We start from the raw sequence: 18004 nt of genomic DNA on the forward strand, positions 1-18004 counted from the left end.
AAGAATTCAAAATCAACTACAATAAATGTAATTATTTCAGTTATGTAGAAGTAATCTTAGCATATGTGTGCGTGTAGTTTGTCTTCTAAATGTAAAAAGAGGAGTAGTCTTTTGTTGGTAGATTTTGTTGTGTTGAATATATTAATTGGGCAGGTTGTTGCAGTTTTTAACAGATGTTTGGGCTTGAAAACCTTGGCTCTATCTGGCAACAGTAGCCTTCCTTTTGTTAGAGGGGAGAGGCAATTTGGTTGATGTTGCAGTTCATTCAGTTTGCATTACAAATAAGGTAACTTTTCGGAAACTGTTTTTGTTCCTAGGTAGTCAGTGTGCCAACACTTTTAATAACATCCTGATCAGAATTTTACTTTCCATAATAAGTTGTTTAAAATTTTGCATTTGTCAGTGGCAGTTTGATATAGAATTATACCTAAAGTCGTAGGGAAATCATAACTTAATGTCAAATAATTCTGGGTTAAACATGTATATAAATGCACTCTTTATGAGACAATATCGTCCCAAAAGTTAGAAAATTTCAATTTAAAACCTTTTAGGCCAGTTAGTTATACGTCTGAACACTTAAATTCGGTCAATCATATATCAATGGTCATCTGTCAATCAAATGTTTTCGGTCATAGCATCTTGATTCATATGTCGCAGCTAACATACGCAATGGTTGAAATAAGAAATAAGAATCATTTACTTCACGATTGAGTTACGTCCCAGTGTTCACAAGGATGGATGCATGCTTACGCTTTCCATAGTGTTCCTTCACAGTGTCGCTGCTAAGTGCTACTTGGTCCCAATGTAATTTCCCATTGGGAACCTACTAGCACTAAGTTGCTAACTGGTTAGCAAGATGCTTCCGACAAACCGGCCATAACCAAACTTCCACCACAACAATTCCACCCCTTGATAAACGACCAATCACATTCACTTTATTCACTCGTGTAAAGTCGGGCACCACTTGGGAGGAAATACAATGCAAAGGTTGGAACAGCCGCTTCCCTACGACTTTAACAAAATCAATGCCATTTAATACTTCAATACTTTTTATATATATATATATATATATATATATATATATATATATATATATATATATATATATATATATATATATATATATATATATAGGCAGTAGTGATAGATGTGGCAATCCCAAGCGACAGCAACATCAAGAAGAAAGAACACGAGAAGCTTGAGAAATACCAAGGGCTGAAAGAGGAGCTAGAAAAGATGTGGAAAGTAAGAGCAGCAGTGGTGCCAGTGGTAATTGGAGCACTGGGGGCTGTGACCCCAAAACTGGGAGAGTGGCTACAGCAGATTCCGGGTAAGACATCAGAGGTCTCTGTCCAGAAGAGCGCAGTCCTAGGAACAGCTAAGATACTGCGCAGAACCCTCAAACTCCCAGGCCTCTGGTAGAGGACCCGAGCTTGAGGATGACACATACTACCCCACGAGGGGTGAGAAAACATTTATATATATATATATACCGGTGTATATATGTATATATATATACCTCCTTTTGGCACCTTCTTCTTCTTTTGGACTATTGAGTTGATACAAATAGTACATTTCTCCACCATGAGATCAATAAAGTCAATCAATCAATCAATCAATTCATTATGTTGACGATAAGGTTATAGTAAAAAATGGAACTAAGGTTATAACATTGCCTTTTGATTTATACTGCAAACTTGACCTATGTTGACCTTGTAAAAGTATTTTTACTGCTTAAACTTTTATATTATTATATGTACATTTTGGAGGGCAGTTATATTCAGCCATTTTCACTCAAATAAAATATATGTGGACTTCAGTGCACCTATTACCTTTAGAAGTCGCAGAAGTCAATCTGATGTAAAACAATAGAATAGAATAGAAAAGAATAGAATAGAATAGAATCTAAATAAAGCTAAATATACAAAAAAAGAGTGAGCTGGAGAATGAGTCTTTAGACTGGACTTGTTAGATGTCCATATTTTACAAATCTGAATGTAATGAACAAATCCTAAATTTTAAAAGCTCTAATTTTGCTTTGCTATTAAGTTAGGCAGATGTATATCTGTTTGCGCAACTAGCAAAACTATGAGCTTGAGTTTCTTTCTTTCGTCTTTTTTGTGTGTCAATTTGACAGCAACATAAAAAGAATGTGACAGTCTTTTGTACAATATTTGAAATTTGGTAAAATCTAGATTTTAAAGAAATAAAGCAAAAACACTTTTAGATAAAATGCAGAACAATTTCCTTTCACGTTGAGTATCACTGTGTCTCTGAAGGACATGGTAATAATCTCACATCAAGAGTAGGATTGTACACATCTCCTGGTAATGTTTTTACCCAGTAGCAGTGAGAGGAAAAATAAGACATGTTGCTGCCTTGTTTGTTCTTCAGTAGATAAAAACAGTAGTTCATAGAGCAACCGAGGGTGAAGACGGAGGCCACAGACTAGCAGCTTCCTCAAGGCTCAACTAATTTACTGAACAATTTCCATACTTATTATTCAAAGAAAAGAAAAATTGGCAAAAACAGGAATTGTACTACTGAGCTATTTATAGGTATCCTATTTTAACTTTCTGAAATGTTGAAAATGTGTAATATAGGCCTCTGTAAATTCATGGTTTGGCTTAGTGGAGAACTGTAAAAAGGTCACATATACTGAGTTTTTTTATGTTTGTCCCTGATGAATTTGTTAGTTGGTTCCTGGCTGCAGAGCTTCTCTGTGGGTCCCAGCCTTCAAAGCTTCACAGGGTTATTTAGACTTCATGGTCTACCTCCTGATGAGGTTCTCTATGGGTCTCCATGAACCTTAACCAACGACCTCCAAGAAATGTTGGATTAAATGGAGCAACCTTCTGGGAGTTCTGGTGCCCGAGTCTGGTGCCTCACATACTCTCCGCTTAGATCAATATACTTAGACAACATAGACTTTCTATAGACTTTCTATTTTCTATACACAGAGTGTATACAAAGCAGAATTTCATTTTGTGCAATGCTCATGACATTTTCATTTCTTAAAGTGATCGGACGTAAACGTGGGAGAAAACAAAAAAAACATGGTGCAAAAAAATGCTTTGATATCGTCACCTTGATGCAGAGTCTTTGCATTGCAGGCACTATAGGGAATAGACTGATGTAGTCACTGCATGTATTGGTGCAATATTTTGGTGTGCTTCATTGCTGTATATGGTACAACGGTAGGGTGAGCCCTATCTCCATTTGCTGAGACATTAACATTGCATAAACATTGTTGCCAGGACACCGCCACTCTTTTTCCTGGTGTCCGGTTGGTTTTTGGATCTTAAGTGAAGAGTGGTAAGGAGGTGAGGTGGAAAGAAGTAACATTATACTGTGGCCTAAATACCCTAGGGGTTATGTAGAAGCAACATGCATGATAATGCTGCAAATGTTGATTTCTCTGCTGCCAGTTCTTCTAAGCAGTGAAGTTGTTGAAGAGGTGGAAGTAGATAATCGAGATGCTTTAGCTGATAACTTCTGTCTGGCCCCTCAAGTTAATTTCATCCTTCTCTGGATCGCCAGCCACCATCTTGTTTACTACTGTTAGCTTATCCATGCTATCATATTTTCAGTTTCTCTCGTGGAAGCAAACAGGGAAGCCACGGCAAGCATTGGTCCACAGGTCAGGTGCAAACCATCACCACATGCCATTGCACCAGAAATGTGAGCCCCTCCACCATGTCCCAGTTCACCAATCAAATGTGCCAGTTGGGTAGGTCTAATCTCTAGCCACCTGGACACCATTACCATTACCTGAACACAGGGGCCCAGGATGCCTCCTTGATGGGACACAGCCATCACACCTGTCTGGGTCTTTGTGCATTCTCAAGATAAATTATCTGGCTCCTCAGGGCAGCCTCTAGGTTGCATGGCTAAATTCTTGTTTTGAGCCTTGCTCTCTCTTCCCACGCAGTTAGGTTCTTGTTTGTTTTGCCATGTTTTTGTTATGGTCGTTTAAAAGCGTAATGTCATAATCGGCTCTGTTTAAGGTCAACATTACAGTCCAAGCAAAATAGTATTGTTGCTGCATGTTGATCAAGGAGGAACTTATCCTTCAAAGTCAATGACCCAATGCAATTAACTGGATTTCCTTTGATAGAAAACTTTTAATCACTTTTACTACATGATCTGATTGAAGCATCACTATAAAGTGCCTATAGATGACATGTCCTTTGATACTAAATAAATAAACTGAATTGAATGGAATTGAATTTTAAATTGCAGCCTAAGTTACTCTATATTCTAAATCGTATCTGCATGTTACAAATTACATGATGTTTTGTAAGACAACAGCCTTAACCCAGTTTTTATTTATGGCAGCTGTTCTCATATTCATTAGTGTGTATTATGTCGTATACTAAGCTGAGAACACGATGTGAGTCAGTAGCACAAACAGTCTTGAGGTGTTACTGTAGTCTTTACCCCACAGACTAAACAGGAACAAAGAACAGAAGAGACAAAATATGCAGCTGAACCCAGCTGAACTGTGGCTGTAATAGTTGCAAATTTAGGTTTTAAACAAAAAGGCTTTGTGGCTTCACCACAACTAATGTTGATTTTACGTCAATGACTTGTTTTTCAGGACTACCTGTTCTCATAGTTGGACTAACATTGGTGATATCAGGGGAAAAATACAAGGCACATGATCACTGCTGGCTAAGTGTAAAAACTGACACTATCTGGGCCTTTGTGGGACCTGTCATATTTGTCTTGACGGTATGTATATCTATTGTAAGTGTGCATTGTTTAACAGTCAACTGCAAGAATACGTTAATCATATGAAATATGGAATATACACAGTATGTAGGGTCAAAGCCACATATTTCCAAAATTATTTTTATGAAGAACATATGAATGAACATGATCATTTAAGTCTAATTCTCATCTTATTTCACCAGCAGACAACAGTAAGATTAAAAAGAAGTTTATAAGAAACAGTTAAAGCATGTACTTTCCCCACAGAATTACATATATATCCTTGCATCCAAAATAACATAAAGCATTACAATAGTATTTTCTGGTTCATGAAGATTGCTTTAGTGTTTTGGTTGGCAGGATGCATTTCCACACAGTTGAATGCTCCTGTCAGCTTAAGGCCAAGTGGCTCTGCAGTGACACGTCATTGTTCCTGTTGTGTTCTGCCTCCAGGTCAATGCAGTTGTGCTGTGCCGTGTTGTCATGGTGACCATTTCCAGTGCTCATCGGCGTGCTAAGATGCTCAGTCCAAGCTTTGCATCAAAAATGCAGACCTTCGACCTCACCTGGTGAGATACAAAAGCATCTCTAACTCTCTACTTCTTTGCCATCCTTCATGAATTGTTTCCTGCCATCCACCCACGCTATTCCACACTCAAACACAAACCCACAGGCTTAGTATTTTTCTTCTCCCTTGAGGAGCACTGTACTCAATAGAGGCAGTGTGTGAGACTGAGAGTTCACTGTGGGAGTTACAAGGGCTTATCAACTTAACACCTGGCCTCAGCACAGTTGTTTGTCTTTTCTGCAAGCCTTTCGCCATAGCTGTGTTTTTATTGTACCATTAATACAAATTGTTAAGAGATGCTCCAGTCCAACTTCTGGGGAGGGGAGTTTTTTTGCCTAGTTTTTACATTTCTGCCAGTGCTTAAATGGTCAGATCCACAACATGTTTGATAAAACAGTTATAGTCATCTGTCCTGAAGAAATCATTGATAAGGAGTCAATGCAGCTCCTATCAGTATGGCTTTTGTCAGGTTTTTGCAGGTTTTTTTTTTATATTCATAGGATTGATAGCTAGATTATGTGAGTTAAAATGAATGTGCCATTCTCATATCATTGAAAAAAATCCTTTTTAGATATTCAGATCTTGTTGTCTGTTCTTATTTATTTATCTCTGAAAAAACTGACTTATATACCTTTAAAAAAATATCTTAGTTATTAAAAAGAATCCGTGCAGATATGCGATCTGAGGATTACTTAAGACACCCTACCTCCTTATTCCTAGTTGTGCCTTTTTTTGGTTGAAAGAAGATTCCCTAGAGACCGTTTAGAGACATCTACTATTATGTGGCTCAAATCTAAGTTTTGCCTCATGATATGAAATCTTAAGGAATAATTGAAGTATGTCCAGTCAATTTCACGTCACCTTTCATCTTTCAGTGAAACCAATATTTGGCATTTGATTCACTCCAGGACTTATTTCTTTGTTTATAGCAAGTTCTTGTGGATTCGTTGGTATGTTTTATGTCATTGTCAGTTTAATGGGTCCAGCTCTGCGTCTGCTTTCATATTCCTGGAAAAGACTCACATTTCCATGTCCTGCTTCAGCAGAGTAACTCACATTTCTCTGCTGCAAGCCTCACATTTGCTTGGAGAGTTTTGTTTTTCAGAATCTTTAAGTCGGTTCATTATAAGCCTGTCCTCCGTCTTTTGTTCCATTTAGACTCATTCTCATAACATTATTCCAGACATTCCAATAGTTTTTCTTCTTTATCCCAGCCTAAGATACAATGGAATTCCCTTTAATTATTTACCACCAATTCACAGTAAGTCATCACAAAGCACTTTAAAGAGAAAATTCAATGAAAGCATACAGGCAGACTGATTGAAACTTTTCTACATAAGTAAGCCCATCTGATTGCTTTGATTTAGCTCTTCCTGGATGACCATGTAGTTCCATCTGGTCTTCATGCTTTTTATAGAGAGAAAAGCTGTCCTCTTTGCAATAATATTTCTATTTGTGTATATAAGTAAATGTATGCCTTACTTAAAGAAGTCTATTTTTAAGCTGCTTTCACATCAACAGTTGCAAGAGCTTGATGTAGATTCCATGATGACCTTTTGTAATTTAGAGGAATACTAAATAATTTACAAGGAAATATTCAATTCAATTCAATTCAGTTTATTTATATAGCGCCAAATTCACAACACATGTCATCTCAAGGCACTTTGCAGTTCAACCAGATATATATATATAATATATAGCATAATATATGCTCTTTTATATTTCAACATTCTGCTGCTTTTAAAGACTTCCTTAGAAAAGGTTTTCTTACCTGAATATACTTTTAACAGTATTTTGAAAGATGTTCCCAACCTTTTAATACAGTGTCCCCTTCTTAATGACACATCATAGCACCGTTAGGTGCTATGTTTATGGCACAGAGCATAATAGCCAGTGGTTTTGCTAAAGATCATAAATGTTTATATATGTGCCAAGTGTGGCCTACTCTATTAGAGTTTTACAGACTCAGCAGAAACATGTATTGACATCCCCCTTCACATTTCCAAATATTGATGAAAAGAAAAACTTAGACATTGAAAGTTATAAACCGCCTTTACAGGTTTTAGGGTGTTGTTAGGTGTAGGTTTGTGTAAGACACAGCAATGACTAGGCATAGACCAGTAACTATTAAAAATATTTCAGCAATGTGGCAATAACGATAGTTGTCTTGATGCCAAAAAGAGACCAACAGATTTTACTTTTACAAGTGGAGCCATCGAATTCTGCTTGATTTATGCATATTATTTATTACAATTCATGCAGGAAGTATTACAGATTACAGATTATATGGACTCTGCAATTTAAATAAATCAGGAAAGGAAAAACATAAAGAAAGAAAAGATAAAAGGGAGATAACGATAGCACATCTTCAGTCTGCTTAATTACCTGCAAAAAGATGTAAAAAGAACAGCACAACCAAGCGACATAGTACAAGATATACAACAAAGTAACACCTTGTTGTATATCGCTGAAGTATAAGTAGTATTATATAATCTGACATGCATACTGTGGTAGCTGAAGATAAGAATGTGGGCTTTCTGTATGGAAGTGAATCTCTTGTGCGTGTAAAGTTTATTCAAAGAAAAATTGCTCAATAGTGGTTGTGAAGAGCTGTAGAAGCACCCCCCAGAGCACCGAGGCAAGCGTTAGGGGACCCGAAGCCCCATACACCCAAGGGGACCCCAAGAGCAAAGGCGCCCAGGAGGGGCCAACCCAGGAAATCCGACCCCCCACCAAGGGAGGAGGAGAGATGGTCCCGCGGAAGTCCCCCAGCCACTGCAACGCCGGAGCCCCCGGAGCCGCGGGGACGAGTCCATGGGCTCCACTGGCAGCCAGCCACACCGAAGGGAATCCAGCCATGGGCCCCAGGGACCCAAGCCGCAATTTTTCAAGCCCTTATCTTTATAACAGATTAATTTAAATATATGACTAAGAAGAAAAAAAACTCTGCACAAAACCTCATATCATTGAAAGGACTTTAAAGCCTAAAGCATAGCAGCATGATGTAAACTGTCTAGAAGTGCTCAGAACTGACCCATGACCACCTGTCTAAACTCAAGTTTTTTTACTTCTTATTCTGAAATAATTTGTTTACACTTTTTGCGAGCTTGAGGCACATGGGAGAAAAAAAGGGAAAAACCCTATCAGTTTTCTTGGGATCCTACTTCTGCTTTGTGTAGCTGCAAACTATTCCAGAACTAAACTATTATTGGTATAAAAAGAGAGGTTTATTTAATTATTAAACCTGACTAACCAAAGTCTTCTGGCAGTGCAATCATGCGTTAAGATCCCAATGATTTTGCCCATGTACTTGATGGGAATTCATCTACGGCCTGAGCAAATTGACTAAACACAAAAGGAAATGTACATGAAAGCAAGTAAGCCAGCTGTTGCTGTGAGGTAATGCATTTAAACTAGCCCCATCAGTAAACGTCAAATAATGTGTCTCTGTTAAAGGAAAATTCCTGTTTTTAACACTTTTAGCTCATTTTCTGTAGTGTCCAGGATGAAATCGAATGATCGACGCCAAAATTTTGACGATTGGTCCTGTCTCTGCTATTTAGCTCATGCAGAATCCCCCCCTGGCTGCTTCAGAATGGCTTCCATAGTGCATGTCCGATAATGTCCTTAAAACAACCTTAAACGTTCTTTTTTTAAAATATGCTACTCTCCTGTCTTGTTTTATTTAGCATTTTGTAAATCCCAGAACATTTTTTTCCGATACATCACAACCGCTTATAAACTTCCGCTTCCCGTTCGAATCTGAAGCGTTGCACACTCCAGACCACTAGTTGGCGACGGTATCCTCTACCGTCAAACTCAAAGTCCAATATGTCCTCCTCAAGAATCCACCTTTTGTATTCCATTTTCAGAGTTTTTTAAAGTGTTTAACAGAGACGTTAGCACCTCGACGTCGGAGTACACAGAGTGAAGCAGAAACACTTGGGCCTTGCGAAAAGACTACAACTAAGCGTAAACAGGCCTCATTTCCGTTTCCGGTGGCGGAGGCATATTGACTATTCCAACAGAACTCAATGGGATTTACAAAATGCTAAATAAAACACTACAGGAACGTTTTTTCTTTACGAAACTTTTTTTGGAACGTCATTGAACAGCGCTGACGACCCGGTGAGTAGCATATTTTAAAAAAAGAACGTTTAAGGTTGTTTTAAGGACATTATCGGACATGCACTATGGAAGCCATTCTGAAGCAGCCAGGGGGGGATTCTGCATGAGCCAAAAAGCAGAGACAGGACCAATTGTCAAAATTATGGTGTCGATCATTCGATTTCATCCTGGACACTACAGAAAATGGGCTAAAAGTGTTAAAAACCGGAATTTTCCTTTAAGAAATGCACAACCAGTCTATTAATTTGTGCCTCTGACTGCTGGTTTCTTCTTAAATCAATGCTTTTGGAAGTACTGTATACTGTATCTTATTCAGTTAACATGCTGTTTTAGGGTTTAAATCATCCATTGCTCTTTGAGGTATTGTTTTTTTTTTTTTTTTTTTTTTTTTTTTTTGCAATTTTTGGAACTAGCATGAAGCAAACAGATTGCCTCTGTTTTTCCACCATGAAGAAATTTAGAAAAAGAAAAACACAATACAAGAACATATGATTTATTGATACAGTAAATGAAAGAAATTGTGTCCTTGATGGACTGCCGACCTGTCCAGGGTGTACCCCGCCTCTCGCCCGTAGAGAGTCACCCGCACCGCTCGCGACCCAGCTTTGGATAAGCATGACAGAAAATGGATGGATGGATGGATGGATGGATGGATGGAAGAAAGAAATTGTGTGATCTAGTGTAATGTGGGGTTTCATCATTTCTTGATGATCATCAACTTGGGTCTTAATTATCTTAGTATAGAGCCAGAGTTTTGAGGAAATGGCATTTATATGAGCAGGATGCCCCCTTTGTAGAAACTCTTATTTAGCTCTGAGAGGGTTTAGACCCGGTAGCCAAATCTTGTCATAACTTATGTTCTTTCAGAAATTCAAACTTTAATAACAATAGCAAGGACATTTCAGAAGGAAGGATAAACAGAACTTGAATCAACACAACCCGGCCAACAAGTTTACAAATGGAATAGCCCAGGTGGCACTCAGTCCAACTGCTCTTGGACTCTTATCAGCAACAAAGAGCATGTAATCTTTTGAAAGCCTGTGCACTATATTGCAAATTCTTTTTACATACATAGATGCCCAAGCTGGAATTTGCAGTATGACCAAGAAATATTCTTTTTATCTTACTATCTATCCATTCAAAATGTATACCTGCTTATCCATTAAAGGTCATGAGATGGGTTGTTTCCTATCTCAAACAGTCATTGGGTAAAATATAGGGTACAGTGTTCAGTAATCCTTTCTTTTTTCGAGACAGGTTCTGAAGTCTCATATATGTGATATTTCCACTTTAATTAAAATCTCCCAAAGCCCACCTTAAAATGGCTCTTCCACCTTTAACTATTTTCATTGCATGTTTTTCTGCAGCTAATAAAAATGCCACAATGCCATTCCATTCCCTCTCTAGCTGTTTCTCTTCATTCCCTCACAAACAAGCTGATGTATGTGCTAGCTAACATCAATTCAGGAGGCTGGAGGGAAAACTACTTTCAGAAATAAAGAGAAGAGTGAGTCGGCTTTGTCCTTGCTGACACAGTGCAGCTGAAAAACTCAATCTCTCTATCCAGGTGCAGGAGTGTGACAACAATGGTAGTTTGAACAAAGGCAATGTTTTCTACTTGCCCCATAAAATGGTTATTGGCTTTATAAGCACCAAGATCACCGAAGGGATGGTTGCAAAGGAGCAGGAGAATGAATACGTTAGGAGGAAAAATCTATATATAACATATAAAATAAATACATCCATATTTTGAGCAAAGATTACTCATGTGGGGAATACAAAGAACTCCAAACACAAGAAATAAACTGATTAAAGCATGCAACAGTATCAATTCCTTCATCCTCCAGGAACTGCCTGCATACTCTGGCCACATGAGGCCGGGCATTGTCGTGCACCAGCAGGAACCCAGGACCCACTGCACCAGCATAGGGTATGAAAATGGGTGCAAGGATTACATCCAGATACCTAATAGCAGTCAGGGTGCCGTTATTTAGCCTGTATAGATCTGTGCGTCCCTCCATGGATATGCCTCGCCAGACCATCACTGACCCACCACCAAACCGGTCATGAAATCAAAAAGCCAAAGACGGAAATAACACCAAATATTGCAAAATAGAAGGGTTGTAGGAGAATGTAGTAGAGTGAGGAAAACTGGTCAGTATGTCCTTCCCTGAATCTGTTTTAGCAGGAGAGGAGGTTAACAATTGTATGGTCTTGGTTCCAGTATTCCTGCAGTCTGAGGATGAAGTTAGATAAATCAATTAATGAAAATGACCTGAAGCAGCGGCCCCTTTTGTACTCTATGTAATATAGAACAGTAGAATCTGCGTGCATGAATGGATGATTGACTGAGTGTAGTGTAAAGTGTTTTGAACTCCCCTGACTTGAACAGGCACTATATATACGTACAAGCCACTTACCATCTGTTGGACTTATTTGGTTTTCATTTGTATTTACATAAATGCACATCTCAGTATTTTTATCTTCACATATCACTATGAAATTGAAAGAAATGGCATCTTAGCAGCTCAAAACAGTTTAGTCATATGCACTTTCTTGGTCTACAGTTGAGGTGTCACCAAAGACAAACAGAGAAGATATACAGTGATGTTAAGACTGACAGAAGTCATTATTTAACGGGTCCTAAAGATAATTAAGCTCACTAACTTGCAACTGAAGCTAAGCTTTATTTTTTCCATGAAATATACAGTACCTTCTTCAAACTTTCCTGCCATTGTTCAATCGTCCACAAAACTGTGCCAAGATGACACTCATTAATAATTTCATTAAAGTAAAGCATCCATGTAAGCACCCTGCCAGTAACAGCAATTTTCTCAAAAAGTCATGCATGTTATCTTCCTCAGACATTTCGGGTAATTTACTTGGAGCAAAAGAAAATGGAAAGTGAGCATCTCATTATAAACAAAACTGTTATTGCGTTCACCTCTATCTTTTAGATACCATATGCTTTATGCAAAACTGGGCTCTAAACATGTAGAGCCCAGTTTTGTTCTCCAATTTTCTACAGATCCACCTTACAGTACCTAGCTCTACCTTGATTATTAAAGGGCTTCATTTTCTACATAAACTTGTGTCACTTGAGCGAGAAAAGTGTGGAAAGGGGCTAAAAAATGTGGTTTCTTTTTATGACAAACTTAGCAGATTAGGAATTGAATAAAGTCCTAGATGCAGCCATCACAGGTTCGATTCTTCCCTCTTTCCTATTCCCATTTCCTGTCTGCTTTCAAAAATAAAAGCCAATCAAGCCAAGAAATAGTCTTTAAAGAAATGGAATACATTTTTACTAGATTGTTAGAGTATAGCCTAGTAAAGGTTTACTGTATGTTTACAGTGACACATTTTTATATGGGCATATTAAACTGAACACCAAGGTTATTAAAATGGAGTTCTGAAGAAATACAGTTATTTGTAAACACTCAGTAGCATATGACAGCAGCATTTCAAGATGATTAGGACAGAAGCGAGTGATAGCAGGCAATTGGTTTCTATAACAGCTACATTTAGGCAAACTTTATTGACCAGACAGACTGAGGACCGGACAATTCAGCCAGAGATAAATGTGAACATTTTAAAGATTTATTAAAAAATAAATCCTCTTGATAAGAATACAACATCACAGACCAGACCTACTAGGTAGGGAGAGACATGTTAGTGGCTGGGATGAGTTTTATGATTTCAAAAACACTCAGAGGAGAAGCCACTAACCTTCTCAGGATTCTGGTGAAGACGTTACATCCTGTTTTGGTTCCTCAGTGAGAGCAGCAGGATAATGTCTCCACAGGTAAAGAGGGGGTAAAAAAGACTGTCTAGAGAATTCAGTAAGGGCAAAGTAAGATGGTAATCTGGGAACTGAAAAAGATGTGGTCAGGAGGACAGGCAAGGAAAGAACACTGAATCATCTACTCACATCCGCAATAACTGGATCATTGGTTCACATTGGACTTACAAGTCCATGTGATAAGGTGAGCTGAGTTGTGCAGATTGGGAGTGGGCATAGATGGCACAGGGGGACAGAAACAGCTTTCAGCCTGGCAGTCAAAGGTGAAGCAGAATGTAAACAGATCATTTAAGCCAGAATCATAACAAACACCTTTAGAGATGTCAACACAGGAGAAGAGGAGGTCAGACCAGCTATCTTCATAGCAAAAGCCACTGTTAGAATGGGTCATGTGCACAAGAGAATAAATAGAATAGAAATAAATGGTAAACGGCCTGTACTTATATAGCGCCTTTATTCATGTCAGGAGACTTGACCAAAGCGCTTTACACTGCATTCAGTCATTCACCCATTCACGCACACACTCACACACTGATGGTGGCAAGCTACATTGTAGCCACAGCTGCCCTGGGGCTCACGGACAGAAGCGGGGCTGCCGTACACTGGCGCCACCGGGCCCTCTGACCACCATCAGTAGACAATGCAGGTGAAGTGTCTTGCCCAAGGACACAACGACACTGAAAGTTGGAGCCGGGGCTTGAACCGTCAATCCTTTGATTTCAGGGCAAACTCCTACATCCAAGGTCTGGTGAAATAGCAACAATCACAGCTGGGAATTATTACACTGCTTACATGAGAACCTAAAACAATTTTGAGGCCTACACAGCACAACAAACAGAAATGGATTTAGTGCTTTGTAATTTTCATTGCAGAAAAAAAGATTGATATTCAAAAAACATTTATTTGGAATCTCAATGTATTATTATACATTTGTATATTATTTTATAATAATTGTGATTTATATACCTGAAATTGCTGACCTAAAATTGTATTTGCCACATGCTGAGGACAAAAATGTCGTGAATGTTTATTTGAATTACTTTAGTCAGCAAGTGATGTAAAAATTGCTATCAGACATTTTTTTTTAGAAAAAAACAAGCTTGTGAAGGGTCTCCTAAATGTTCACATGACTGTTTATCTTACACTCATTACTGTATGTGATGAATGAAGGTATTTTTTTCTGTGTCCTTTTAGGGCTGTGACGCGTCCTGTTCTTATCCTGCTACCTGTCCTGGGTCTGACATGGATATGTGGAGTACTGGTCCATCTGTCTGTGGTTCTCAGCTACATCTTCATCTTCCTCAATTCTTTACAGGTTAGTTAGAGCAATGAAAAATCTGAGAGTGTCATGTAAATACTGACATTATTTGAAAAAATATAAGATACCGAACAAACCTAAATGTATTATTTATTATATATTATATATACAACTACAAGGATGTAGCTTGAAAATTTCAGCGTAGGCAACTTGACATGAGTTTTCTCAAAAGGCTTCCTCAGTTCAAGGATGTAAAATAATAACAACTTACAACATTACTGTGTGAGCCATGTATCAATAAAGGTCAAGGTTGAGTGGAGGTTTTTTAGGACCCAAATGCAGAGACCAGGAGTCAGAGGTGAGTCCTACAGATTTAATAAGCAGCTCAGTAATCCAAGAATACAAAAAACTGAGAACCAAAAATAAAATTACATCAGGGAAAACTCACGTGGGGAGCCAGAGACAAGGAATCAACAAATCAACAAAACATCACTGAGTGACTGCAGAAGTGGTGTATATATGGGGAGACTGAACCAAGACAGGCTAATTAGCAGATTGGGAGCAGGTGTGGGCAAGACCAACTAGGAAGAAGCCAAGGGGAAATAAAACAAGCACAAGGGTGGAACAGAGGGTAATTTAAGAACTCAACCCTGACAATAATAACATGGTCTTATACTTTTGCAGCTTTTTTTTTTATATTATTATTCAGATGAGCTTCATTTATCAAGCGTGTTTGATTCATGTAAGAAAACATGTACAGTATACACTCAAATATCTACAGAAAACACAGTATTAAACAGCATTGGAGCAGCATTCATGGAATCTTGCATTAATTGTGGAAAAAAAATAGATTTTTAGAAAAGCTACTAAACAAAGCAAATATAATTTTGTACAGCCATTTATGAAATAAATGAAGTGGGGAGATTCTTTGAATTATGCAACTCATGTAACCATTAGCAAAAAATAAGAACTCAAGAACAACAACAGTCCCTTCTGCTTCATTGTGATATTGGTGTTTTAGGGCTGTTATTCACTTGCTCCATTTTGCTTAAAAAGGCTAATGTTTTCACTATCAGATTCATTTAAACATGTTGACTCTTTGAAGAACTTCACATCTACATGTAGCTCTCCTCAGATAAAATGGCACTCATTTCCTCTGTCTAATGTACTTCCTTTAGTTCCTTTTATCATATAAATCCCCCCACCTTCTTGTTTTCCTCGTTCCAGTCTGTTATGTCCCTTCCTTGTTTTACTCACCCCTCTCGTCCCTCTTTGCTCTCCCAGTGTCTTCAATGAATCAAAATGAGTTAGCCCTTGGGTGACCTCTAGAGAGCTGCTAGTTAATTTAGATTTACAACCAGAGTCCACTTGAGGCCAGATAACACTACAGTAGGAGTTCTTCCTCATGTTGGTAGGAGGATTTGGAGGAATCAGCAGCTTTCCTCTGAAGCAATGAAACTGAGGAAAAGATAGGATAACATGAGTTTATTGAATAACCACTGAAATTGCTCTACAGTAACACTTCTAAATTCTCACACTGGGATATATTGACATGCAGATCACCTAATGATCTGGTTGAACTTGGTTATCTGCCATGCCAGACTATGATTTGTGCAGGAGAAACTCACGTACTATAATTAAAAAAGATGAAAAAATCTAAAACGCTTTTTGGGGTTAGTAAACAATTTTCAGTTGTGTAAACCTGAAAAAATATAGGGAGCATAATTTTAGTCAGTTTTGAAAACCAAGGCTGCTTTAATCTTAAACATTATTGACTGAGTTACATGTAGTTATATCTACCTAGGTGAAAGTTTTGCTATATTTCATGTTCTTGTTTTGAAATACGAAAAAAAAAATATTGGTGTTGGCTTTTGAGTAAGAGGCTTTGTGTTCTTTTAATGTACAGTTTTAACACTACAAGCTGCTGCTTAGGAGATGCTGCCAATCAAAATAACACTATGTTCTGTAGAAAAAAAAACAAAGCTCAATGAGGTTTAATGTTAGTGTAAGTTATATATATGTAGTAGATGGCACCCATGACATTCCCTCATGAAGACTCCTGCTGGTTCACCTCAGCAAGCAAATAAGCATCAATAAGAACCCCCTGCAGTTTAGTTATTTCTGTTGAAGAAGCCATCATACACCTGCTTCAACACAACCACTGCCACTTAGAGAAGGCAGAGAGCCCAGTGAGGATCATTTCTCCAAAACATTTAACACAATTTAGCCTTACTGACTTGTGAGAAGCTCCAGAAGACTCGGGTGGAGGTGAAGGCATCAACAATCACCCTTATCAAAAACTACCTAACAAACAGACCACAGTTTGTAAGACTGAAGGGTCAACTGTCTAATCAAGTAGCCAGCAGCTCAGGAGCACCACAGGGACTGGTACTCTCACCATTCCTTTTTACTCTCATGTTTTTCTTTTGTGGACCCCTTTGTCTCATTAAGGGAGGTCACTTTGTTTGAGTTAGTCTTATTCTGTTACATGTATATTTGAGCAGTTTTGGTACCTTCGACCTCTATTTTTGTATCCATTTTATTTTTTGGGTTAAATAAAAGGACTCTGCTTTTTGACAAACACCTGTGCCTGACTGTCCTTACTGCTTGGCCCATTACAAATTCTGATCTGTATATGCTCATCTCCCCCTGCCATATGTTATGCATTACATGAAAGCAAAGCAGTAGAATGATGTTGAACTTTTACAAATTTCTTGTCCTGCTTCTTTTTTGGTCAAAGTTTAATGTTTTAGTTTATGAAGCAAACTTTTATATCAGACAAAGATAAGCAGATAATAAAACACGCTAATTTAGATTATTTTAGGCAACCCATTACCAATCATTCTTGGCTAAAAACTAGCTTGGCTGCTTAGGCGTTGATAACCCACCTTTGTATTTATCAAAATGGTCAATAGGTTAATAAGGGAAAAAAAAAAATCCAAGCCACTGTGACTCTACTTAAAGGAATAGTACACCCAAAACATGATTAGCCTTCATTTTCTACTCACCCCCATGCTGAACAACACTTTGGAGTACTTTTTTGATATCTCAAATGCATCTGGAGATCTGGGAGGCTTCTTGCTGCCTGCTGACATTCAAATAATGGAGGTCTATGGTGACCGAGACAGAAAGGTCCATAAAAGTCCACAAAAAACGTGTCAATATTCCTCCATACTGCTCGTCCAATGTATTCCAAGTGTCCTGAGTGGGTAGCGTCCAGAATTTACTCGAAACGAAGTCATTTAGAATGTTTTTAGAGCATAAACAGTAGTGTATAGGATTTCCTGAAAGCGCGCACATGCGCGATCACGAGGCTACGGAAGCCGGCAGACCAAACCAGATGAAAGTGCGCATTCATCGTCTGCTCTTCCAATAATGCAAGCGTAGAAGAAGAAATGTGCCGTTTACCTGTGCAAAGAAATAAACAACAAAAGAAAAATGTCTGAGGACTTCAGTGTTGAGGAAGAGCATGAGTTCTTTGCTGAGCTGAATGCGCTGGTTTGGTCTGCCGGCTTCCGTAGCGTCGGGATCGCGCAGG

The 18004-nt window shown here is 38.3% G+C and overlaps 1 protein-coding gene across 3 annotated transcripts in view; it reads left to right on the forward strand.

Annotated features, from left to right (window-relative positions):
• adgrd2 (adhesion G protein-coupled receptor D2) overlaps positions 1 to 18004 on the forward strand; it is a 95015-nt gene that overhangs the window by 46679 nt on the left and 30332 nt on the right. For all 3 annotated transcript variants that reach the window (XM_038271041.1, XM_038271039.1, XM_038271040.1), the window contains 3 exons: positions 4601 to 4734; positions 5167 to 5282; positions 14403 to 14523. In XM_038271041.1, coding sequence (XP_038126969.1) covers positions 4601 to 4734; positions 5167 to 5282; positions 14403 to 14523 — 371 coding nt within the window. The remainder of the gene's footprint in view (positions 1 to 4600; positions 4735 to 5166; positions 5283 to 14402; positions 14524 to 18004) is intronic.

The sequence above is a fragment of the Cyprinodon tularosa genome, unplaced genomic scaffold, assembly GCF_016077235.1.
Source record: "Cyprinodon tularosa strain WSP-4 unplaced genomic scaffold, ASM1607723v1 ctg789, whole genome shotgun sequence".
Classification (NCBI taxonomy): domain Eukaryota; kingdom Metazoa; phylum Chordata; class Actinopteri; order Cyprinodontiformes; family Cyprinodontidae; genus Cyprinodon; species Cyprinodon tularosa.